At 40.6% G+C, this 24,826-nt stretch overlaps 1 protein-coding gene across 5 annotated transcripts in view; it reads left to right on the top strand.

Annotated features, from left to right (window-relative positions):
* ANKRD11 (ankyrin repeat domain containing 11) overlaps nt 1-24,826 on the top strand; it is a 190,363-nt gene that overhangs the window by 126,403 nt on the left and 39,134 nt on the right. For all 5 annotated transcript variants that reach the window (XM_053400020.1, XM_053400017.1, XM_053400022.1 and 2 more), the window contains exons 3-4: nt 2,800-2,944; nt 12,327-12,465. In XM_053400020.1, the coding sequence (XP_053255995.1) occupies nt 2,858-2,944; nt 12,327-12,465 (226 nt within the window). In that variant the 5' untranslated portion in view covers nt 2,800-2,857. The remainder of the gene's footprint in view (nt 1-2,799; nt 2,945-12,326; nt 12,466-24,826) is intronic.

Raw genomic sequence — 24,826 nt, 5'->3', positions numbered from 1 at the left:
ATCCCTAGCTAACAGGACCAGTGGTCAGGGATGATGGGAACTGTAGTACCAAAACAGCTGGAGGGCCAAGTTTGGCCATGCCTGCTATAGAGGTTGGTAGGTCAATCATTTTTCAAGCAGGCCTGTTAACTTCAGAACAAAAAAGATGGGTTTAGTGAAGAGTTGAGGGGTTGGTGAGAAAGGATCTGACTGCCATACTTACTTGTAAAGATTATTTCTTTTTACACAGTTGCTATGTAGTTGCTACACATGTCTTTCAATTAATTTGATCTCTCCCTATCTTATCACTATCATTGCATCCTCAGTCTTGACTTTTTTTGGGGGTGGGTGGGAATGTAGCATCAACAGTGTGCATGTAACCTTTACAGAGATATAGATTATTTACATATTATTGTCAGTTTCTTCTTGCTGTTCCATTGGAATGCTGAATCCATACTTCAGACACATGAAAAGAGTGTCTGTCTGAATATCTTCTGAAGTCATCATTACACTTTTTGTTTGCTGAATTTTGGTAACTGGATTTGTTGGCTTATTTGATTCAGTGTTTACATCCTGCTTGTCTATCCAACACCAGCCATTCTAGGGAATTATTAATTTGTCTTTCATTAGGGAGGACAGGGGTGTAGGGATTTTATCAAGTTAATGTTTTTTAGGGTTCAGTTTTGTATGATAGCATTTTTTCTTCTTAAAAAAGAGTTGCCATAATTGGGCAAGAGCTCTTGAAATAAGAGTAAACTAGATGTCTGGCTGAAGTCATGTGATGCTCACTCAGACTGTAAGTGAAATCACTATTTTATATTTTATAGTGAATATTTGTATTTGAGGAAGCTTAGCATGATCATAACTCAGTGTGTTCTTTCTCTGGAGTTAGTTAAGTTAAGCAGGTCAGTTTGGGATTGTTGTGCTTTTCTCTTTTCTTTTTTTCTCAGTACAGCTACATGTGTGCTCTCTTCTGTGTTTGATATCCTACTTAAGCTAACATTATGTATGAAGGTGATGTTTTGGTTTGATGAATTTCTCATGTTGCTGCCCAAAGCGGGAGCATGAAGCATTTTGGATGTATGATGTATAGGGTCCACCCAAGCCTTGGGGTGGATTGGGGGGGAAAAGAAAGACTTTATGTAGGACTCGATGATGTACCCACTGCTGATGAAAGGTGCTGAGTAGAAAGTTGTTTAGGCTTTTGACCTCTTATATTGGGGCCAGACACTGCAAAAGCCACTCCTTTCCATCCAATTTCCCTCAGGTTTTTGTCAGTTTCCCCAGATTTTAAAACTCATATTTGGGGAGGGGAGACTTTTTGGTTTTCATTGTCTCTCCCCTTTACCAAACCTGTTCCTCACTGACAGTGAAATGGGGAGTTTCCCTGTTCCTGGACCATTTCCTTTATTTGTTTATTTAAAAGGGAAATAAAACCCTGCTGTTTATGTAGCTATGTTGCTAAATAGTGTCTATCTTATCAGGTGGCAGTTAGATTTTTCCAGTGACCATTTCAGCATTTCTGCTTCATGGCAAGTAGTGTAGGGTTGCCATATTTAAAAAAGTAAAAACCAAGACATCCCAAAAGTTGTTTAGCTTTTTTAAGGAAACCCCCAAAATTGTTTGGTTTTTTAAAGGAAAAGCTATTTTTTTTTTTACAAAAACGCCAAAAGAACCTGCAATTTTTCAATTGACATGCATAAAATCCAGGACAAAGTGCTGCCTTTTGGAAATTCCCCCAGACATAAATTCCACCTTTGAAATTCCAGCAATGTCCAGGAAAATCCAGATGTGTGGTAGCTCCAAAGTAGAGTAAGAACTTTACACTAGCACTTAATTGACTGCTCATATGATATTTACCCCAGGGGAATGATAAAGATGGCTGTATACCATGTTTCAGATCTCTGTTACAATGCACACTTCTTATTGTATATTGCAGGTGTCAGTTGCCTTTTCCACCCTGTAACTAAGCAACTCATAGCATAGGCAACAGAGTTTTGTTGCTGTGCTTCTAAATTGTGCCTCACCCAGACTTATATACAAAGGCAATACTGACCCGAAAGCGAAGGCTGCATATTAACTCTGCTGAGAATATTAGAAGTTGCTTTTATGGTTTACCATCTTTGCTTCAATCTAGAAATGGTTCTGCATAAGAAACATATTTCTTAGGCAGATTGCAGTTCACAAATTGCTTTATGTGATAGTCATGTGAGAATCAGGCAGATTAAGTTTTAATTGCCTTAAGCATGTGCATAGGACACCAAGGTATCACAGAAGTCTTTATGTGTGTCAACACAAAGAAAGTTTTTGGATAACTTTGGTCGCTCTATGGCACCGAATACCTGTCCCTGAGAGCTATAATGTCTAAAGGAACCATAAAGTATTACAGTCGTACCTCGGCTCCTGAACACCTTGGGAGTCGAACGTTCCAGTTCCCGAATGACTGAAAACCGGAAGTGAGTGTTCCTGTTTTCAAACTTTTTTTGGAAACCAAACGTGCGGTGTGGCTATTGTTTCTGGCGCGCCTGCACAATCAGGAACCAATCGGAAGCCGTGCCTTGGTTTCTGAACTTTTCAGAATTCCGTTCAATACATCTGTATTCACAGTTGGTATTTGAGGGACTGTTGTCTATCTTCTATCTGTACAAAGGAAGACCATGTTGGTTCCTGACTCTCTTTCAACTCCTGTTTTGGGAATTTGCAATACTCTGGGAATGCCAGCACAGTACTTCAGTTCATTAAAACAACAATTACTATGCCTCACCCCCTCTTTTTGTTAGCTGTGGCTTGAACATCTGTGTATTTCCTTTATCATTGCAGACTGTTGATGATGAAGCGATGGCAGCATAAATGAAGGCCAAGTAAGGAAGGCAGAACGATGCCCAAGGGTGGGTGTTCTAAAACACCACAACTGGAAGATTTCTCTCTCAGCAACGACATGGTGGAGAAACAAACTGGGAAAAAGGTACTGTGCCTTTAGTATACTTGTCTTCCTCATACTCCCCCCCCCCCATAGTGTTTTTGTTTTATAGTGAGATGGTAGCACAACAGGCCTATGTTCTCAAACTTCTGTGTATGCTGTACTGATTACCTCCTGTGAACTACCAAACAGAATATCTTTCCTTAATTTATTTTAGATTATGTCCCATTTGTCTGTCCCCCCCCCCAAAAATAGTAGTCCATGGGCCATGAGTGGTCCATCAGCTTTGTTTAAGTAGTCTCTGGCATGCCTATGGATTTGTAGTTGAAGACAGCAATGAGTATATCCATATTATTAAATATTTGTGCTAATTTTTAATGACATTTTAATTGCTTATTTTATTAAATAAGGCTGTGAGGCGTGAAGGCCGCTTCCTGCAAGGCCATTTCCACCTGGCCTAGGGGGTAGAGCTCAGACTCACCCAGCCCTACAAAAGAGGCTCCTCGTAAGGCTGGAGGAGCATCGCCTAGCTGTGAGGGGTGAAGGCCGTTCCCTGCAAGGCCCTTTCCACCTGGCCTACAAAAGAGGCTCCTCATGAGGCCGGAGGAACATTGCCTGGCTATTGTTTTATTGATTTAATATGCTGTAAACCGCTTTGAGATTTTTAGTAAAAATATAAAGCTGTATAGAAATAAAAAAATAAAAAAATCTTTTATTTTATTGCATTACAGTTTGAATTCTGTGGAATTACATTTGCTACAACAGGCAGACAAATGATTAAGTGATCCACCAAGACCCTCAGCAATTTTCAAGTGGTGTGTGAGGGGAAAAGCTTGAGACCCACTGATCTAGGTGATGCTACATAAAGTTGATAACTTCCCCCACAACTAGCTTCTGTCATGGTCCATAGCATAGCTGAGAATGAGAAAGCAACAAGAATTAAGGTAGAAAAGGTACGCTGTGATACTTCCTCCTTCACCCTACTACTAGCTGCGAACTATTGTTTTAGTTAGGTAGAAGCTTTCTGTCTTTAGGCCTCACCTACTGCTTGCGTCTGTTGATTTGTTTGTTTGGTAGTGAATTCATCACTGCATTGGTCTGAAATGGTGTTCAGTAAATGAATATCCACCCTGTCTTTTAGAGTTAGAGTAGAGCTTAGAATCTGTCAAGATGGTTGTGAAAGGTAGCAAAAGGAGACCTGAATGTTGAGGCACAGCTGCCTAGTGTTAACTGATTGGCGTAAGGAGAAGGTGCCAGTGTGGCCTAGATCATTTTGTGCAAAATAAAGCTGAAACCCAGGAATTATGAGTGCAGGAAGTTGCAAAGGGAAATACCAGTTTCGTGTGGTGTAAGGCTTTTGCATTAAGAAAGTATGCTGCACACTTGATTTGTTTCTGTTCTGCTTTGGTTTTTTGCCCTATTTCATTTATCGTGTCTTTTTCAAAAGATAAAGCTACATGTCAAAATTTAAAATTAATAAAAGCTGAGAAGAAAAACCTGTTCTAACTTCAGGCTAGGTTTTGTTGCTCCTACTCATAGTTGAGAAGCTGATGTTTATATATGATAGTATGAATCAAAAGGCATTCCATTACCTGTGAGGGTACATTATACATGACATATTTTCCTACCTACATGAATTTGGGGTTTGTGGAGGGGCCAATATGCACACATTAATATTTGAAGATGCTCCTCTTTACCAATGTAGCTAAAATGTGTCATATGAAGCAGTCCTGACTTGCGACTTTTCAGGCTCAGGAGCACTGGGAACAATAACCAGTTTTGTAATAAAATAACCTGGATGTGATTAAAATGACTTTCCCACCATATACAACAGTGCAGATTTGACAAGGTTTAGCAAGAATAATAGAATAGAGTGTCCCTGCATTCCTATCCCTGAACTTCTCAACCTGTAAAGTGTTCAGTCTAGGGTTCCAAAGGGACTGAGCTTTAGAGCTTAGTTAATTGGTTGAAGGAGACTGCACCAACATATCATTGCTTTCTATTTAACTTTAGTGCTCTGAGCTGAAACAATGACTAAGGGGAAAGGGAGTTGGCCATTAGACCTTTGCTTCCAGGGATTGCTGTGTGGGAGCATAGCTTTTAATTTATCTTGTGTTTGTCAACACTTCCTAAAGGCCTCTCTGCTTACATGACTTCAGCTGTCTCAGATTCACTGCTGTGAATACTATTCCAAGACTGCGTTTGTGGAGCCAAAGGGCCTGAAAGCAGTGATAGGGGCTGTGGTGTTGGAAGTAAAAGTGCGTGTGTTGTCCTTGCAGAGTGAAGAATTTTTGGAACCTAGCTGCATTGTGGGATACCAGCTCTGATAGAAATGGATTAAGAAGTTCAGATCACATTTATTCATGACTGAAGTACCATTCTAGGTTCCTCCTAAATTCAGTTGTTCCAGCAATCACACACATATCTGTCCAATTGGAAACATCAGCCTTTGCAGCAAAATAGTGCTGGCATTATGTGAGATCTCATTGCAATTTCACAGAATTTGGCTTAATGGTTACATGCAACCAAGTTGAGTCAATGGAGTGACTGGTTTTTTCCTTCTCAGCTTCTCTTCATTCTGCTGTTACTTTTCCACTTTGCCTCAGTTAGGCAAATTATCTCAGACCCTGACATTTTCTTAGTTTTATTGAGTCAAAGGGCAGGGAAGAGGGTTCCAACCTTAAACAGTAGTTTCCTGTTCTATTATTGAAGGTATCTGAGAACTTCATTGCTGCAGTGCAGTGTTGGTTTGGGGGAAAGCTGACTTAAATATCATTATTATTTTCATTTAATTGTGTGAATTGCAACTTTAATGTACACGACACTTTATAGAGTGTCGTTGAAAAGGTCAGTTCGCTGAGGAGTTTGTAGTTGTAAGGTTCATTAGAGAGGAAGATGCCATGGATGAGGAGCATGGCAAAGGCACAGATAGTGGGGGTCTTCGAGCTATGCTCGCTTCTCAGGTAGGACAGCTCGATTGTATGGTTGCTATGCAATCTTTGGGCACCAAGAATTTGCAGAATATAAATGTTGACATAATCTGGCTATCCTGTATGGAAGCTCAACTCATATATTTACGGTCTCATGTAGTCCCAACCACAGTGTTGCAAGGATATATGAATCAGCCTTTAGAGTTTGGGGCTGCATGTGAGAGCTATTCCCTACACACACTCAGCACAGTGAAGCTGATGAATACACATCTGTAGAGCATGTGTTAACCGTCGTCATGAGCCTATAATCTGATGTACTTATTCCAGCCACAGAAGAAACATTACATTCTAAAGGATGTTTCCACTTCAGAGTGTTGTTAAAAAGGAGGTGCAAATGCTGCTGGGAATTGTTTTGGCTTACAATTTTGTCTTCAGGAGAGGTGGAGTACAATGCATTACCTTTTTAGCTTTGCTGTACATTTCTCTGAGTAGTTATAATCCAAAATGTTACTGTGGAACTTGCCTTGTTGCAGCACAGCTGGGATTGGGGATTTCCATCAGCCTGTTATGCAAAGCTTTCAAAACATACTGGAAAGTTCATTGGTTTTTAAGCTTCAAAGTGAAACTAGCATCCTGGATGAAGTGCAAAGAGAATCAGAATTGTGTTGCCCACAAGCAGGCATGTAATAGTAATTCAACTTTTAGGATAAAACTTGTGATGCCGCTGTCTTGACCAGCTGGATTAGACCAAAGATCAATCTAGTCCTTCATCCTCTTTCCCATAGTAGCCAACCAAATGAATTGGTTCCAATCCATTTTTACCCTGCCTTGCCAATAATAATAATAATAATAATAATAATAATAATAATAATAATAATAAATATTTATACCCCGCCCATCTGGCAGAGTTTCCCCAGCCACTCTGGGCGGCTCCCAATCAAGTGCTGAAAACAATACAGCATTAAATATTAAAAGCTTCCCTAAACAGGGCTGCCTTCAAGTGTCTTTTAAAAATAGGATAGCTGCTTATTTCCTTGACATCTGATGGGAGGGCATTCCACAGGGCGGGCGCCACTACTGAGAAGGCCCTCTGTGTGAATAATAATAATTTCAACGAACACAAAGTGGTTTACTTGATTCCTGTTATAAAAACAACCCTATGAGGTTGTCATGACTGTCCCAAGGTCACCCAGAGAGTTTCATGGCTGAGTGGGGATTTGAATTCAGGTCTCCCTGGTCTTCATCTGCCATTCTAACCACTGTACCACACTGGCTCTGGAAAGTACACAAACAGGGTATGAAGTCACCAGTCTTTCCCAGTGCTCAGCATTATGGAATTCATAATACATGCACTTCATTCTTAGGTATAGACTTTTCTGTTAGATTCTTAGTCTGGTACACTGTTACATTCTATCTCGTCCATCATCCTGCTTCCCACAGTGGCCAGCTAGATGCCCCCAGGAAGCAACAAGTTGGACATGGAGGCAATAGCATTTTCTCATATTTGCTCTCTAGCCACTGGTTTACAGTAGCATCCTTGTCTGAACATAGAGTTGCCATATAGCCACCATGACCAATAACTGCTTAATATACCTGTCCTCCTTGAATCTGTTTAATCCTCTTTTATAGCCTTGTGAACATTCAGCTACCATCACTTCTTGTAATAGCAAAATTCCATATGTTGTGCATTGTTTGTGGGGAGTTGCACAGGAATCTTCTTTTGAGCGGCTTACACGGTATGTAAGGGGACTTGGGGCCAATCACTGTAGAAGTCTGTCCCAGGGATAGCCAACATAATGCTCTCCAGATGTTGTTGGGCTTCAGCTTCCATTATCCCAGCCTGCATGGCCTGTGGTCAGAAATGGTGGGAGTTGTTTTCCATGAACACCATATTGGTTGCCCTTAGTCTATCTTGTTCAGTAATCATGTGAACTAGTTTGTCTTGTTGGTTGAGACTTAGGCAAGTAGTTCCTCACTCCCCCTTGTCCACACAATTTGCCTCTTGCAGCCTGTGTTTTACACTTCATAATTAAGTACAAGCACCCTTGTATTTTATTTTGAAAATGTGCACCCTACCTTTCCTTTGCAAAACCCCCTCAAAGTGGTGAACATTATGTTTGAAATATAAATAGAACAGTAACAAAAACATGGTATTGCAGTAGCAGCAGCCAGCAAAATTTCTGCATTAGCAACAACACAAATAACAAAACTCAGTCAGCAGGTGCCACCATCACCAAAGGCCGTTTTTCACCTGGCAACACAGTATTGACAGTGTATGAGGCCAGGTGTGCCTTTTGGGTGGCGTGGGGGTGAGGGCATTTCTAAGTGAAAGTGCTGTGACTTGTGTAGCTGCTCACTAGTGGATCAGACATGGAGTAGCACATCTGATATGGCTCAAAGCATATAGAAGGAAACTAATGTCTGGGGACAATAAAGTACTGGATAGAAGTGAACAAATGTACTCTGTGCAAGATAGGACTAATATCTGGGGGAACAGTAGGTCTATGGATAGGTGTACAACCAGCCTTGAATGAAATCATACTCTCTCCTTGAAGATGCAGGTTCACAGCTTGGGGTGCTTCTTGACCTAGCACTACTCTTGAATGCCCATGTGGTATCAGTGACTTTCTTTTACCTGTCACATTAGTTTGTTTTATTGTATTGCATGATGAAAAGTTTCAATAAAGTATATGCAGGGGGCAGACAAAAGGTCACATGCAATGAATCTTAAGTTTCCTAGCATATGGATTTACTGTATTTTTCCATGTATAAGATGCCCCAATGTATAAGACACTCCCCTATTTTGGGGGACTCCAAATTAAGAAAACACCTCTTAGCACTACCCGTGTTCAAGACGAGCCCCAATTAAAAAATTTTTTTGGTAAAATAAAAAAACCTAGTCTCATACATGGAAAAATATGGTACTTGCCATGGCATCTTTTTGAAGTAAGCATTATTAAAGTTGCTTTGGCAAGTTTATAACTGCTTCTTAAAACTATGAGCAAAAAATGAAAGCAGGATAACAAATCCAATTTTGATTTCAGAAGGGATCTTTTAGGGTTCTCTTCATGAGAGACAGAGAGCACCAGGAATTTTCGCCCACTGAAATTTATTCTTAAATAGCAAACAATGCTGGAATTATAATTTTTGGCATGTATACACAAGCACAATTGACCCCTTGTTACTGCTGTTCTGAGATTCTCTGCATCAAGCTTTCTACATAAGTGTTTATTGTTTAAGAAATCCCAGTTTTAATGGTTTAACTGGGACTCTGCCTTTCATCACGGAATGCGCACACATGCTTATGTACTTCAGTAAGCGCTCTGCATTCTCCATGTTCTAGAAGTAAGAGTTGTAGCAACTTATGTTCCCAGGACTACATGTACTATGAAGATGATATTATTATTCCCTGTGATTGAAATGGGATTTCTGAGTGTATTTGAAGAGGTACTGGTACATTTTTTGGGGAAAGGTGATTGATTCAATTAACTCAAGGTTGTTCTTCAAGAACCTGCACTGTGGGAAAATACTTTTACAGTGTTGTTAGTTTCCAGTGTCAGGATGGGCCGGGGAGACAAAAACACCCATGAGTTTGGTAGTGGGAAAGATTAACTGCATTGTTACCACACTATTTTTCAGCAGGACTGAAGAAAGAAGTTGCCCATATTAACATCCTAAGGCTTTTCTTGATCAGAAAAAGGCAAATTTTGTGTGTGTGTGTGTGTTACTGAAGTCTCACTGTGGAGTTTGCCAGTCAAGTTTCTGGCCCATTTGTTGCTGAGAGATTGGAAAGGTGGGTAGGAGCTGAGAACTGTGTACATGGATTAGGCAGGGCTTCAGTGCCCTACATAGTTCTGTACCCTTTCCCCTTGGCTATTCAATTCTACAGTTTGCAACCAATCTTGTTCCTTTCTGCCCTAAATGAATTGAAAACTTAGAGACAGAATAAACTACAAATATGAAAATATGTGCAGTACACTGATGTACATCACTACTCCAATCAGAACCTTGAAGATAGTATCTTCCATCTCTCCTACGAATGGTTCACAGGCTAGAGAATGCTTTTTAAAAAGAATGTTCATAAAGAGAAATTATAGTTTTTATTTTGGCTCTTGCAAATTTGTTCTGACACCCTAAAATTTCAACAATGAGAGAATTTCTTTTAATAAGGGCACTTCTCTTTTTTACTTACAAATATTAATAGCATGTCCCCCTTTCTGAATGTCGCTTAATTCTTGACTGCCCACAAAAGCAGAGTTGGACTCTTGTTACATGAAAGCAGTTTAAGAATTCTTGTATGAAACTGAAGCTGATCATACTGCATAGGATTCCTGATTTATTAGTTTGGAATCCATTTGGAAATACTTTATGACTGAAATGTACTTTTTGTTGCTGGTGACTCTGAGGAAGTGGGGAGTAAATAGAACAGACCAGTAGAGGAAAACATATTTTTTAAAATCCCCATCCAGGGCCCATGCCAGAGTATAACCAAGAAAGAGGAAGGAGTAATGTGTATTCATTGGTCTTATGACTTCGAGTCACCTGCCACAATCTTATGAGTGATGCAGTTAGCATTGTTGTGTTGTGTCTCTCCCCCCAATCCCAATAAATTGTTGATACCATTACCCATGTTTACTTAAAAGCAAAATTAAAGTGCATTCCCTTTGGTCTGGTACATTCTTGAAGTAAAACAGAGTCCCAGACACACATACACAAGTTTTTGGTGATGTTTGTGCAGGTAAACAAATGGGCCCATGGCCTGTGCAAAACACATCCCAGAAACATCCTAGAGTTGAAGCTTTGGTGCTGGCACTCATATCTCCTCTCCTGAATGATAGACATTTTGCCTCTAGTGCTAGAACAAGTGACTTCCTACTCAGTTCTAGTCTGACTGCTACAAGAGCAGCATCGCAGAGAACTCTCACTGATTTAAAAAGCGAAAGTACTCAAGCACATGCCAAGCTTAATAAAATAATTTATATTTTAAGCTTCCAAATGCAAATTCAAGAACAATAACTGAGCTGGGTTGATGTGAATGTGAAGCTCCTGGCAAAGTCTTCTTTTGGAGATCTAACCACTTTTATATGTAGGTTTCTTACAAGTGCTCTGGCCCATCAAATTGTGTTTGCATATGCATCAGAAATGAGGATAGCCATCATATGGAATGCAACTTTGATAAAAGACTCCTTTTAAATAAACAGATATAAGGCCTTGGTAGGTCCTTGATAGCTATTTGAATCATTGGTCCGTAACCTCTTGTTCGTGGCATCCTTAAAACGTCTGAGTTTATAAGACATGCAATGGTACATGGTGCAGTAGGTCATTTAGCAGGTTATTTTGAAGCATTTCATTCTGAGGGAGAGGGATCTGTGGTACCAAGAGCTTCCGAAGTCTCAGAGGAAGAATATGTGTGTATGTGTGAGAGGTTTTCCATAAAAGGCTTCAAGCCTCAGTCATCTAGCTGCTTAAGATTATAGTAGATGCTTCTAACAGATTTGGATTTTAGAAAATGTATACTCCCTTTATGGGGATTTTTAAAAAGCTGCCTCTCCACCCAGATGTAAAACCAGAAATAGGTTTGAGAGTTGCCATTGTTATTTAATGGGATTCCACAGTGACAGTGAAGAGTGAAACACTCACTGAAGTGGATGTTCATAGGAGATTGTTGCCATCTTTTCCTTCTGGTGGGAGAACTGACCATCCTTCTCCCCCCTCCTTCTTCCCCCATCCCTTCCTGCACACAGCGAGCACAAGATTACAAGCTGATGTAGACAGAACATATGCTTTAAGTACATTTTTTTCTGGTAGGAAGGGTGATCCTATAAATGGCTGGGAAGCTTTGCAGCAGGCTGATCAGCTGCCAGAATATTCTAATAGTTTGAGCTCACAATGTTATGTGCCACAGGGAAAATCTCTGCCATTTTGGAAGAAGGAATTTCACTTTTTAAATCATAGGATGTATTTCCTCCCTATACACGCCAAATAAGTTTTCAGGAGAAGAAAAGAGCCAGTAAATATTTTTATTTTATTAAAACAACAACCCTAAGCAATGGAGAGGATGTAAATAGTGTTGCCCACTGTAGGCAATGGCACAGACAATATTCAGTGGTGCCCGCACCACTCATGTTCAGAATCACAGTGATTCCTATTGCTGCCAGGATGAGTACAGCCAAGCTGATTCCCACTCCCCATCCATTACATGTATATTGGATGTAGCACACTTGCTACCTAATCAGGTATTTCAGGACCATTCTACAAGGCTAAAATGTTGCAGGGGTACCCTTTAAATCAATAGTCTGGTCAATCCATTGGTGGTGGAAAGTCCTGCAGCTGCCATTTTGGCTTCTGGGAATGTGCAAATGTGTGTTTCTCTATGGACAAACAGGTTTGGTAAGGTCTGTTGAATATCCTCTGGCACTATAAATTTGCTTAGCAAAAACAGCCTTGCTGATTGCAAATATTAGATTCTTATGAAGATCTCTTATTTTCCCTTCTAGGATAAAGATAAAGTTTCTCTAACCAAGACTCCAAAATTGGACCGGAGTGATGGCGGCAAGGAGGTGAAAGAGAGAGCTACAAAACGGAAGCTGCCTTTCACTGTTGGAACAAATGGAGATCAAAAAGATTCGGATACAGGTAAGGGACTGTTTTACAGCTGATTTTTATAAGCCTTTCTGAGAGCCTCTTAGGCTAATGAGCAGGGTATAAGCACTTGAAATAACTTCGTATTTGCAAAATGTGGCCTCCTGTGTGGAATGGTGCAGGAAGGAATGCCAAGGTCTTAAGCAGCCTTCCTCAATCTTGTGTCCTCCAGATGTTTTCGCCTACAACTGTCATAACCTCCTGCCAGGATATTCATGCTAGCTGGGGCTGATGGGAACTCTAGTCCAAATATCTGGGAGGCATTAGGTTGGAGAATGCCGCTCTGAAGGAATGTCAGTCCTCTGGGTGCCTCCATTGTAATTGAGGTGGGGAGCAACTGGGGAGAGGAGCTTCTTGGTGGTGACACCCTATTTCTGGAATTATTCCTGCAAGTGGCTTGTTTGGCTCCTATTTTGCTTTCTTTTGGCGCTAGGCAACCATTTCCTTAGTTTCCCAGACTTTAACTGTTAAAATGTGTTTATTTTGTTGCTTAGTTTTTATCTGATGTTCTGTGCTTATTGATTTTTAAAATTCAGTTACGCAGTTTTTATTGTATGAGTTATCCTGAGATTATATTGAAGGACAGCATATAAATTTTACAAAGAAAATAATCTCAGCCTCACTGGATAAATAGAAGCTTTTGACTTCAAGGGTTCCAATTACTTTTTTAATTACCGTATTTTTTGCTCTATAAGACTCACTTTTTCCCTCCTAAAAAGTAAGGGGAAATGTGTGTGCGTCTTATGGAGCGAATGCAGGCTGCGCAGCTATCCCAGAAGCCAGAACAGCAAGAGGGATTGCTACTTTCACTGTGCAGCGATCTCTCTTGCTGTTCTGGCTTCTGGGATTCAGAATATTTTTTTTCTTGTTTTCCTCCTCCAAAAACTAGGTGCGTCTTATGGTCTGGTGCGTCTTATAGAGCGAAAAATACGGTAATTTATTAAGAAAGCTGTTCTGAATGACATGCTAGCATGTGCTTTTGACATATTGCATAAGGCGTCTTTCTTTCTCCTCAACAAGCTGCATCTCTGTTCACTCTGGTCAACTTACATTGTTTGTATATTGCATAAGGCATCACCGACTGTCCTAAATAGTATGCTTTAGGAAGTTTAATGTTTCATAGTAGTTGGATTTACTACACTTTTGAGCCCTTGCTATGCAAAATTCTGAATTCACAACATCAGTTTACACTTTCTTCTCTCTGTGCCATGTCTTACTGTTTAAAGTTTAAAGTTATGTTGGTATATATTGTAAGGAGGGAAAGTTGGAAAGAGGAACCTAAATTTATAGTTTACCAATGGACTCCCACTACCAAGAAGAAGCCATTTGCTTAACATTTGCACACCATATGCAAGTACCTAATCTGTGCCAGGGATATCAATATGGTGGTAATTGAACATTGGATACAGTTGAAAAGGTGGTGATTGTTTGTTTTGTAGGCAGTGGCTGGCAGTTTACAGGAGGAGGGAGTGGTGCCAGTATTATGTGTTTTGATACATTTGTAGTTATCATACACTTGAACGTCTTTGCTTCTGGCATTGTTGAAATACACTAAGGTGTGCTTGTTCTTGCCAGAGGAATGGGGCAATTTATAGTGCTTTCTTCTTGTTTTGGTCTATGCTAGCTTTCTCCAGTCTGCTGTCCTCCAGATGTTTTGGACTACAGCTCGCATAATCCTTCACCCCCTTAGCTGCACACATTCACTTTCTTGACCCATGGATGTATCTGGCAACTGGATCTGGGAAGCCACCTTCAGTTTTATGTACCCAACATCCTCCAGAGTAACTCATGCCAGTCAAATTGTAATATTGTGGAAAATAATGCTAAGATCTTCCATCTTCTTGCACAATAATTTGAGTGCATGTTCTGCAGTCTTCCTCTAGGCTGAGCTTAGGGCAATGAGGTTGGCATTCAATACCCCTGCCAAAAGAATGAGGAAGAGCTCCATTTGTTGGTCAGTCCAAACATATTGGTTCAAATAGAGTTCCAGCAAACCCCGCCCCCAACTTAATACCATGTTAATGTCCATTTTTTTCCTGCTTTTTGCTTGGTTTCTGGTATTGGGGCAAAGCAATATTTCTGATAGCTGCTAATTTATAACTTTCAGGGATTATTTTTTTTGGGGGGGGGAGGAATTAAGTTGCACTTCTCTCTCTTCTCCCCCATCTCCCATCTCAATGAATTTGTGTTGTGTTACCAAAACAGCGCAGCAGTAAAGTACATCTGTCACCTTTTGCTTCTTACGATGAGTGTGCTGCATAAATAGTGGGCAACACAGGAAGGCTGTTGTCAGATGTATTTTTACTGTTGCCTGCACTAAGAAGCCACAGTTGGCCCCATTATGCTGAGTGCAGTTATCAACATGGCTAGATGTGTCTCACAGATGACTAATCATTCCTATGATGCAGCCTTCCCCAAGCTGGTGCCTTCTGGAAGGTTTGGATGGGTGGGAGTTGTAGTCCAAAACATTTGGAGTGTACCAGCTTGGTGAAAGCTACCATAGTGCATCCTTGTTTGTGAAAATGCTGCCTCTGTGATTCAATGTCTCCAATGACTTCTTTTCCCCCCAAGTGTAAAATTTGCTTCTAAATATATATAAAGTGGGAATTAGGAAGTCTCACTTGATGCTAGATTTTCTCTGTCCCTAAAAATCACAGTAGAAATTGGTGGAGCCCTTAGTATAGCAGCAGGTATACTGGGAATTAGAGGTGCCTTTAGCTGTAAGCCACTATGTTGGGCATGTCAGTCCTCAGAATATAAGGTTGCCACCTTCAGGGTGACAAGTTTCCCAAATGTCATGGTTAGTAGGAGGAAGAGCACCAACCCCATCCTGCTTTCCCTATCAGTGCAGTGTAGGGGCCTTATGCCAATATTGTGTTAAGCTGCTTGTGGGCCCTCTCATTTTTATGAGATTTTTGCTGTGTAAGCTTGCAGGGTTGTGTGTGTTAAGGCAAGTGAGCAGTGATCAACAATTTATGCCGTGTCTAGGTAGCCAAGCCAAAAATTATGCTTGCCAGGACGCTGTGCCCCTCCTCTGGTCTCTGACCTTATGAGGTCAGAAACAACACCTATCTTCATGTCTGGACCTGAGAAGGGGGATAGCGATCATATCTGCAGTTGCATCAGGCTTCTACAGCCCAATGTAACTGCTGCAATGTTCACTACTCCCTGTTCCCTGCTCTAGCTCCAAATGTGGAATTATGGGAGGGAGAGAGAGCAGGAGATAGTTTTTGTTCCTGGCTGCCAGGGTCCTCTTAGTGTTGACACCCAAAATACTGAGCTGTTCTATCCAACTTAGAACTGGAGTGGGGTCTTGGGTTTCCCCCACTGTTGCACTGTGCTTCTTTGTACAGTGCAACTGCAGGGAATATTTCAGACCCTTTGAAGCTGGACAGGAAGACTGGAGTTATTTGATCACAAACATGGGCTGATGGAACATTCAATACAGCAAGCAGACTTGTGGACCCCTTAAGGATGCAGACAAAACTAGGTCTCATTTTTTTAAAAAATTGCCCCAGCCCACATTAGAGAAGGGAACGAATGCTACAACTTCTCCTTCACCCCCGCCCAACTTATACTAAGTCAGTAAAGCCCAAGTCCTTAGATTCCATAACTTCAAGAACAAATCATGACAAATCAAACTTGTGAAATAAATGGACACATGAGAGTGAAGTTTGCCATCTGAGTTGATTAAGCCATTGTCTCCATGGCTGCTAATCCTGGGATGACAATCCTCCTCCTCCTTCTTCTTCTTGTTGTTGATTATTTGATTGTTACACAAAAAATCTTTAATAAATACAGTGGTACCTCGTGTTACAGACGCTACAGGTTTCAGACTCCGCTAACCCAGAAATAGTACCTCAGATTAAGAACTTTGCTTCAGGATGAGAACAGAAATCGCGCAGCGGCAGCGGGAGGCCCCATTAGCTAAAGTGGTGCTTCAGGTTAAGAATGGACCTCCAGAATGAATTAAGTTCTTAACCCGAGGTACCACTGTACTAATAAAAAACCCAAAGTGAATTCAGCACTTGATTTGTTTACAAAGAGAGAATTGGCATTGATGTCATTTGAAAAAGGAGGGAATACTTAAGGATTAGAAGAACTCTGGGTGGAGATTGCTCTTGAAGCAACTCTATATGGCTGTTGCTTCTGGTGTATGAATAATGCATGGTTGCACTTATGGTCCAAAAGTGGGCTATGTGTTCTGTCCATTGTTTCCCTGATGTGACAGATTACACATGGTTCCTTCTTTCTTGTTTATTTTACTCCCGTGTCCACTCATGTGATAAACAACAGCAGCCTCCAGAGCTCTTTCCTCCACTCCTAGTGGTAAGATGCAGTTAGTAGGCATCTGTTCACTGGAAATGTTTTTGAAGTCACTCCCACCCCTCAGCTTGAGCTGAAAACATGTAGGGCACACAGGAAGGCTGATGTGTTGAGGAAAAATAAGCAGCTTTATTATTGAGCTGCGTTATTTACATCTCAGTGTGATGATTTAGAAGCACATTCTCAGAATGCTAAACAAAGGCATTTCCCCCACTTAGCGTGACATGGAGAACATGGCCTGCACACAGTGTTCAAGCTCATGTTACACTATCATTTTTTATTACTTGTAGGACAAATATCATACTTCTTGAACCCATTCAAATAGTCAGGTTTATAGAATCATAGAGTTGGAAGGTACCTTGCAGGTCATGAAGCCCTGCTGGTGGGAAAAGCACACTGCAACATCCCTGATGTCTGCTTAAAAATCTCTAAACTAAGGTGAGTCTGCCACATTTAAAGTCAGTTGAAGCTTCAGATCTTTCTGCTGCAGGCAAAGCACAAATGTTGGTGATGTGTTTGTTTTAAAAGGCAGACCAGCATTATACAGAATGGTAGAGGTGGCATATTTTTATTGGTTCACAGAATTCCTGAGATGGTTTCCTGCCTTGTTCTATATAAAAAAGTGTAATCTGTTTGGGATACCTGATACGACACTCTCTGTTTTGAAGGAACAGTCCATAGTCTACCTGATATTTCCCTCTTCTGACAGGTCTCACATTTTGTTCCTCTCATTCCCCCTCCCCCCATGCCACACCCAGCAGCCTCCAAAGTGTGCTAGAAACATTGGCCGTTCCCCATTTTGGGCAACTGTATTCTGTATATAATTATGTATGATGCAGCCAAGACAGAATGGAACAAGAAAGCAGAGGCCAAGAACATATTTTAGAAATCCTTTCTCACTAATGCGGCCCCAGGCAGCTCTTTGGTGCTGTGTTGAGACAAGGGCTTGGAGCTCTTCCAAATCTAAGCTCTGCACTCTTCAGATCACTAAATCTGGTGATGGGGTGTCTCAGCAGCAGGAGCCATAGTACAAGGGCTTTGAAATGACCTGAGTGATGGTAAAGCTGCTGCAGTTGGTCAACAGGGGAAGCTTCCAAAAATTCTGTCTTTGCTCTTGTTGGCTGTAATCTCCTGCCTGATTTTTTGTGAGCTGCTGGCTGAGTCATGGATCTGACTGAAGGTGCCAAACTCCCCCTCCTAGAGCTGTATGCCTTCTTCCTTTCTGTATATCTGTATTGTGTCATGTAGTCTGCCTGCTTCTACAGTTTCAACACATGCTATTTAGTGGTTGGTATGCTGTTTCAGTTAGGCCACACTGAATGCTTTTAACGTATGCTCTGAATTCCCTTGAGTCCTCTGTTTCTGGAAGATGCAGCTATGGCTTTCTGAAACTTGATTGGGTTGCAGGGCATAGAGTATGGATGGAGAACCAGTGGCTTCTAGGTGTTTTCAGACTCAACTCAAATTAGCCTTGGCCAGCATGGCCAGTGGTAAGGGATGATAGGAGTTGTGGTTCAGCAACATTTGGCGGTCCATAGGTTACTCACCCCTGGCATAGAGAGAGGCCTGTTTAATATCAAAGCCTTCAGGAAATTGGCCATTTTGAAGCTGAGGAACAGAGCAGCTTCTCAAAGCCACACACAGGCTACCATAGTCCTTTTTGCTCCTTTCAAATGAGAATAATATGGCTGCTGCTGTTACAGAGGGAGGAGAGAAAGTGTGGTAGACTTTGTGAGAAGAAAGCCTTTTCTCTTTATGGAGGTCCAGATGGTGGTAGTGGGCAAATGTCACGTAATTATGGGAGACTGTTTATTTCTCTCTATATTAAATATTTATATCAAATATTGATATACCACCAAGCCCTCCCAAGGTAGCTTTCATAAAACTCTTAAAATAAGCAGTTTCCTTTAAAACATAAAGAATTGTTTATTTTTTCAAAAATCCAGTGATACAGCTAAAAACAGCAGCACTTTAAAATATTATGCATCCTGCTCGCAGCACTCATAATAAAAATACTGAAACAAGCCTTTGCAAATTCTAAGTTCCAGGTTGCTCCAAGGTGAGCTATTGTGATCTGATGTCTAGGCTTTTAGGAATAAAAAATATATATATAAAAATTGTCCAGTAGCACCTTAGAGATCAACTAAGTTTGTCTACCTGAATCTAGGCTTTTAGGGTTTAGTCTTGTATTGGGAATGCAAAATGGGTTGCAGTATCTAACAATTAAATCCTTGCAACAATACTGTGAAAATTCTCATTCTGTTTTGTAGAGGTAAAATGACTTTTCTTAGCTACAAGGGTGCTCCATGGTTGAACTGTTGTTTAAAACTAGGGTCCAAGTTCAACATTCCTGCCATTGGCTGCTATTTAGTAATGTTATTTTGAGGGGGAAATGAACTTCAATGGCACTTCTCCCTACCACAGTTTTATGGCGTAAAGGAAACCCACAATACTAGAGAAATAAATAAAAGATTGTACATTTCCTTTATCTGTCACCAAAACATCTTAGGGAACTCTTCCAAATATTAAATCATTCCAACATCTCTCCTAAGATGCAAGTGAACAGCATGTTATGGGCAGTCTTTGGGTCAGTCGAGCTTGGCTATCTTTGGAGTGGAATGCAGCAGTTGTTTACCAGCACAGTGCAAGATTTCACTGTTGGTTACTGTAGGAAGAGAGAATCCAATGCTCATTCGAAACTGGGGGTGTGGGGAAATCTTCAGAAGGCAGAAGGCAATTTAAACCCAGTGTGTGGTAATCTGAAAACTGCTGCCCTTAGATCCATCTGTGGAAGATTGATCATTAACCTGCCTTTTTGCCTGTCATTCTAGCAGCTGCAGATTCTGCCCTGTCATTAAGCTGCTGTGTTTTAAGCTGCTTGGGTGGTTTTATGCACACACACACACACACACACACACACACACACCCCTTGTCTTGTTTTAACTTTAATCCTGTGTTCTTCAGGTCCTTGTTAAGGTAGAAGAGGGAGTAGATGATGCCTGACTCATGATGTTTGTCAGAGGTGCATAGTCCTTGCAGTGTGATAGCAATGCTGATACTGTGAATGTAAGAGATTGTGTTGCTAGCCATGGTCATCTTCCTGACCGCTGTAGCAGTGCATTCAAGTTGTGAGTCACACTTCAGTCCAAGTCCGGAGTCCTCTTTAGCACCAGAGCAAGAGAGAGTACCGTAAACAAGCACAGGTGGAAATAATGGAATTTCCCCAAAACAAATAATAAAAGGTCCCCAAAACCTCACACTGCTCAGCTTCTCATCTGTGCAGCTGCTATGACTAAGACTTAGTTTAGGTGGAAATAGCCAACCTGTGTTTGGGCTGTGCCACTTCAGGCAGCAGGGGTGTGTGCACATAACAGTATGATCCTTCATACAATCAATCAATCAATCAATCAATCAATCAATCAATGCATTCATGCACATAAGAAAACTATCAAGTCAAAGAGAATGACAGGCTTGAACATTCTTCCTGATATACCTAAAGTCTAAAGTGGTACAGCCCAGCCACAGTTTTTTTTTTAACAACAACAACAACAACAAAAAACAAAACCTCATGAGGACTAGACATAAGTTTTGGTTACCTCCCAGCATTGGACATGTTCATAAAAATTGGAATTTTGCATTGCACTTTACCCAGTACATACATGTGATTAGGGAATTTGTGGAGGACACTTAGATTCTTGACTCCAAGTGATGAGAAAAATGTTTTCTGCTTCTTCAAATACAGGCCTTTCATGCTGCAATAGGATATAAGTTTCCTCTGAAGTAAAGAACCATAAAACACACCGGTGGTCTCTGAAAGCAAGCCTTGTATTTTCACTTATCTGTCTTACTCCAGTCCACCTCTGTTCAGGCTCAGGAACAACTTTTCACATACACAATCACAGTAATCCTTAAAACAATCTGAATGACCAGTATTATCATCTTCATATTGCACATGGGAGACTGAAAGGAAGTGCTTTGTCTAAAGCTAAGGGTTCATGCCTGAACTGAGATTGGAACTGAGATGCACTGATGTGATCATGAGATACTGGGTTAGGAGACCTGACAGGAGGCTACAATGAAGCACTAGAACTTAGTGCAATGTGTTGCAGGCTTTCAGATAGACTTCTTCACATCATGAGAGCCAGAAAAAGTCTGTTGCTACTTTCATGAATACACATATGCACATCGTGTGTCAGATTCCAGGACTAGGAACCATATTTAAATTACTTTAGAGTCAGTATTGTTGTTTCTGTTGTTTGTTATTACTATTATTGCAAAAGTGACACAAAGTGACTTACAATGCAATAATGAAAACCTAAAACCAATTACAGCAAACATACGTATTAAAAGCAAAAGATCCCCACATCCATGATACAACCAGAAAGATACGTCTTATAGAATCTGTCCACTAAAAGAGGCCACAAGTATTTGAAATCCGTCAAATAAAGAGCAAGGTCCATATCAGTTCATAGTCAGCTGTTGAATATTTCCCCTAATAAATTCCATGGAAAACTCTGAACAAAATCAACTTTGGCTACAGTGTTATATTTACGATATGCCATTTCTGGCATCAGCAGCTGCTCCTGTTGAAGTGATGTTACATCTTCATGGCCCTGCGAAGCACCAGATACACTAAGGAGAGGTGTTGCCTAACCCCCAGATTGTCTTCATTTAGCAAATAGGTGGCACTGAATCTTTCAGGCTTTGAAAGAACAGGGTTATATTGTGACCTACCTTGCTCTACACACCTGATCACCTTTGTGGCATGAAGAAAGGCAGGTCTAGTTGACTCCAGTGTCTTTACAAAACACTGCTGTGTTTCAGCATCCACTGTGTTAATCTTTAAACGTGTTTGTGATGCTAATTAGTGGATTAGCAATGCGTGATGAGTCAGATGAACTGTCAGCTATTCTTCCCCACCCCCCCATCCTGGAATATGAACATTGTTGGGTTGCTTAACCGGCTGCTGCTGATATAGGTTGAACTGGCTTCCATGGGAACAGGCTTGTTAGTCACAAGTTGCTTAATTGGCTGGAGAATCCGTGAGAATTGCTGGCTTATTGAGAAATGTCTTAGTGTATGAAACTGTTACTTGTTTGCATTTCTGTTGCTGGCTTTAATACCATCCGTGCAGCTGTGGACTCCAATGGGCTGTTCTGCATTGGGTCTTTATTTGTGTAACTTTAGCCCTTTTGCTTAAGGGAAAAAGCCAAGAGACTGTCCTCACCTAGCAACCATAGAATTAAATGAATGGGGGGGGGTGTCCTTCCGAGCCGCACCCTATAATGGTAGTACATTGTACCTAGTCTAGCACACATCATTCTTAGAAACTGCAGCACTAGCTACTCAGCCATCTGTGAAATTTGGCATCGAGGATCTGGCTTGGGGGGGGGGAAGGGGTGCTGTCCTGTCATCTTGGCCCTGGCAACTTCCTTTCTGAAAGGAAGAAATTGAGAGCAAGCTTCAGGGACCAAGAAATATATCCATCAATACTAGCCTTTCCTTGTTGACAAATGCTGTTATGAACAGTGTCAAATACTTCCCAGCCTGGTGGGTTGGTTTAGGGATAAGGAATAGAAATGGCTTCTTTTCATTTCCTGATGGGCAACAGTAAAAGTATGAAAAATATTTTTAATTCCTTGGCAACAAAATAATTTTTAGGAGACTGGGCAGGAATAGAAAGTATGTCAGAAATATTTTCATGCAACTTGTCCCTAAGGAGGGAGTGGAAACCTCAGACTCAGAGTCTAGAAATGGCCCTTCAGCCTTCTCCATGTGGCCCTGGAGATGCTCCCCAATCCACACCCATTACTGACCCTGCTCTGTGTTCTCCTTGATTGATTTTGGCTGACTGGAGTGTGTGCTTGAATTGTGATAAGGCCTTGCTTGCCCGGATGGAAAGGTGTGAGGGGTGTGTGGAAACCTCTGACTTCTCTGTGGCTGTATGTAGCCTGCTTCTCAAAGGCAAAAGTCATACCTGTTGCTCACTTTAGCCTCTGTCTGTGGTCATCACTGTGAAATGCTGTCCACAAGTGAATTCAGCTGTTGGACTGAAAAGGGTCCGTCACCACTGCCATACATTTGTGAGTACAAAACATGCCATTTGACCCACATTGTTTGTGGAACAAACCACAGCTTCTAAGTGACAATTTCCACAATTGCAGAGAAGCATTTTCCAGCTGTTGTGATCACAGGAATAATTTTCAACTAACTCTATCTGCATTCAATCAAATGCTTCCCCAATAGCAACCAGGGCACATCTCATTTTGGATGTCTGAATCCTCCCTAAATTATTGTATTTGTGTGTCTGGGGCTGCATTGATCACTCTGATTTAGACAAGAGCTTGAAGAAGCCTCTAAATGGGACCACGGGGCTATCTAAGCTGTGAAGGGTGGTGGTTGTTTTTTAAATAATTTTTATTGACATTTTCAAAAAAATAATCCATTAATACAATAATACTTCAAGCATCATATAAATCATTTCTATCCCAATTTTCCCCCATCCCCCTGGACTTCAATCAACTCCCATTCTGGTTTATTTTCATATCACCCCAGTTCTTGCTATTTCCCTATCCTATCCTAATTTGAACTTTATAATCTTTTAATAACAATTAATGCTGCTATTTGTAAGTGTTTACTCGAAACTTACTAATGAGTCCAATTCCTTATATTGTTTTTGTAAATAAGCCGCAAATGGTTCCCAGTCTTCCTTAAAGGATTTTTTTGTCCTTATTTCTTAATCTGTCCGTTAATTTTGCCATTTCGGCGTATTCTGTAAGTTTTCTTTGCCATTCTTCTTTAGTTGGTACTTTATCACTTTTTCATCCTTGCGCCCATAATATCCTTGCTGCCGTAGTCGCGTACATAAAAAGTCTGTGTTTCTTTCTTGCCAAATCTTTACCTAAAATTCCAAGCAAAAAATCTTATGGGGATTTTACGAAAGTTATCTTCAACATTTTTTTCATTTCATTATATATCATTTCCCCATAACTTTTAGCTATATTACAATTATACCATAAATGATAAAAAGTACCTTCCTTTTCTTTACACTTCCAGCATTTGTTGGAACTTGATTTATACATTTTAGCCATTTTTCTTGGCATAATATACCATCGATACATCATTTTGATGTAGTTTTCTTTTAGTAAAATACAGTCAGTAAATTTTAAATTTACTGTCCATAATTTCTCCCAATCCTCCAATTGTATGTTATGTCTGATATCCTGAGTCCATTTAATCATTGTAGATTTTACTTCCTCGTCTTTAGTCTCCCATTCAAATAATATATTATAAACCTTTTTTAATAGTTTAAAATTTTCACCTACAATTTCCTTTTGAAATCTAGCTGTGAAGGGTTTTTGATTTCACTTGGATGCCTATTAGAACAATGAGTTTGGTGCCTCTTCATCTTTGCTTTAAATTGGATTTACAGGTAATCTAAATGGGATAGCGTGAAAATCTATACTTGTCATTCCTGTTTTGAATAGCTTGGATGAGGATTGCAATCCTTTTTTCTTTTACTTTTTCATGTGTGTTAAGATAACGTGCAGGTCACCGGGGTCTAACATGGAGGATGCATTTGAGTAGGTAACACTGAGATCAACAACTCTGCTTTGTTTTGTCATGAGGATATCAGCCACGTACTACATAGGTCTGATGGTGGAGGAGAAACATAGGAGACAAAATCCAATTTTTAGGAGCCTGTATTTAATTTTCAGGCATGTGGGATTTTTTCCAGAATTCACCTGTGCATGTGAAGCATTTGAAGATTCTGCGCATTGCAGTAGGAATCATAACTACCTTCAAAAGCACCAGGATGGTTAGAACATAAGGCATATACGTAATCATAGAACTGTAGAGTTGGAAGGAAATTTGAGGGTCATCTAGTCCAGGGCCTCAACTATAATCTCAACTATACCATCAAACAGGATATCACCTGCAGATCCTGCAATATAATTTAGGTCAGACCACACCTGGAATACTGTGTCCAGTTCTGGGTGCCACAATTTAAGAAGAGTATTGACAAGCT

This window comes from Podarcis raffonei, chromosome 8 (genome assembly GCF_027172205.1).
Source record: "Podarcis raffonei isolate rPodRaf1 chromosome 8, rPodRaf1.pri, whole genome shotgun sequence".
NCBI lineage: Eukaryota > Metazoa > Chordata > Lepidosauria > Squamata > Lacertidae > Podarcis > Podarcis raffonei.
This window is presented reverse-complemented; position numbering and strand designations above follow the sequence as displayed.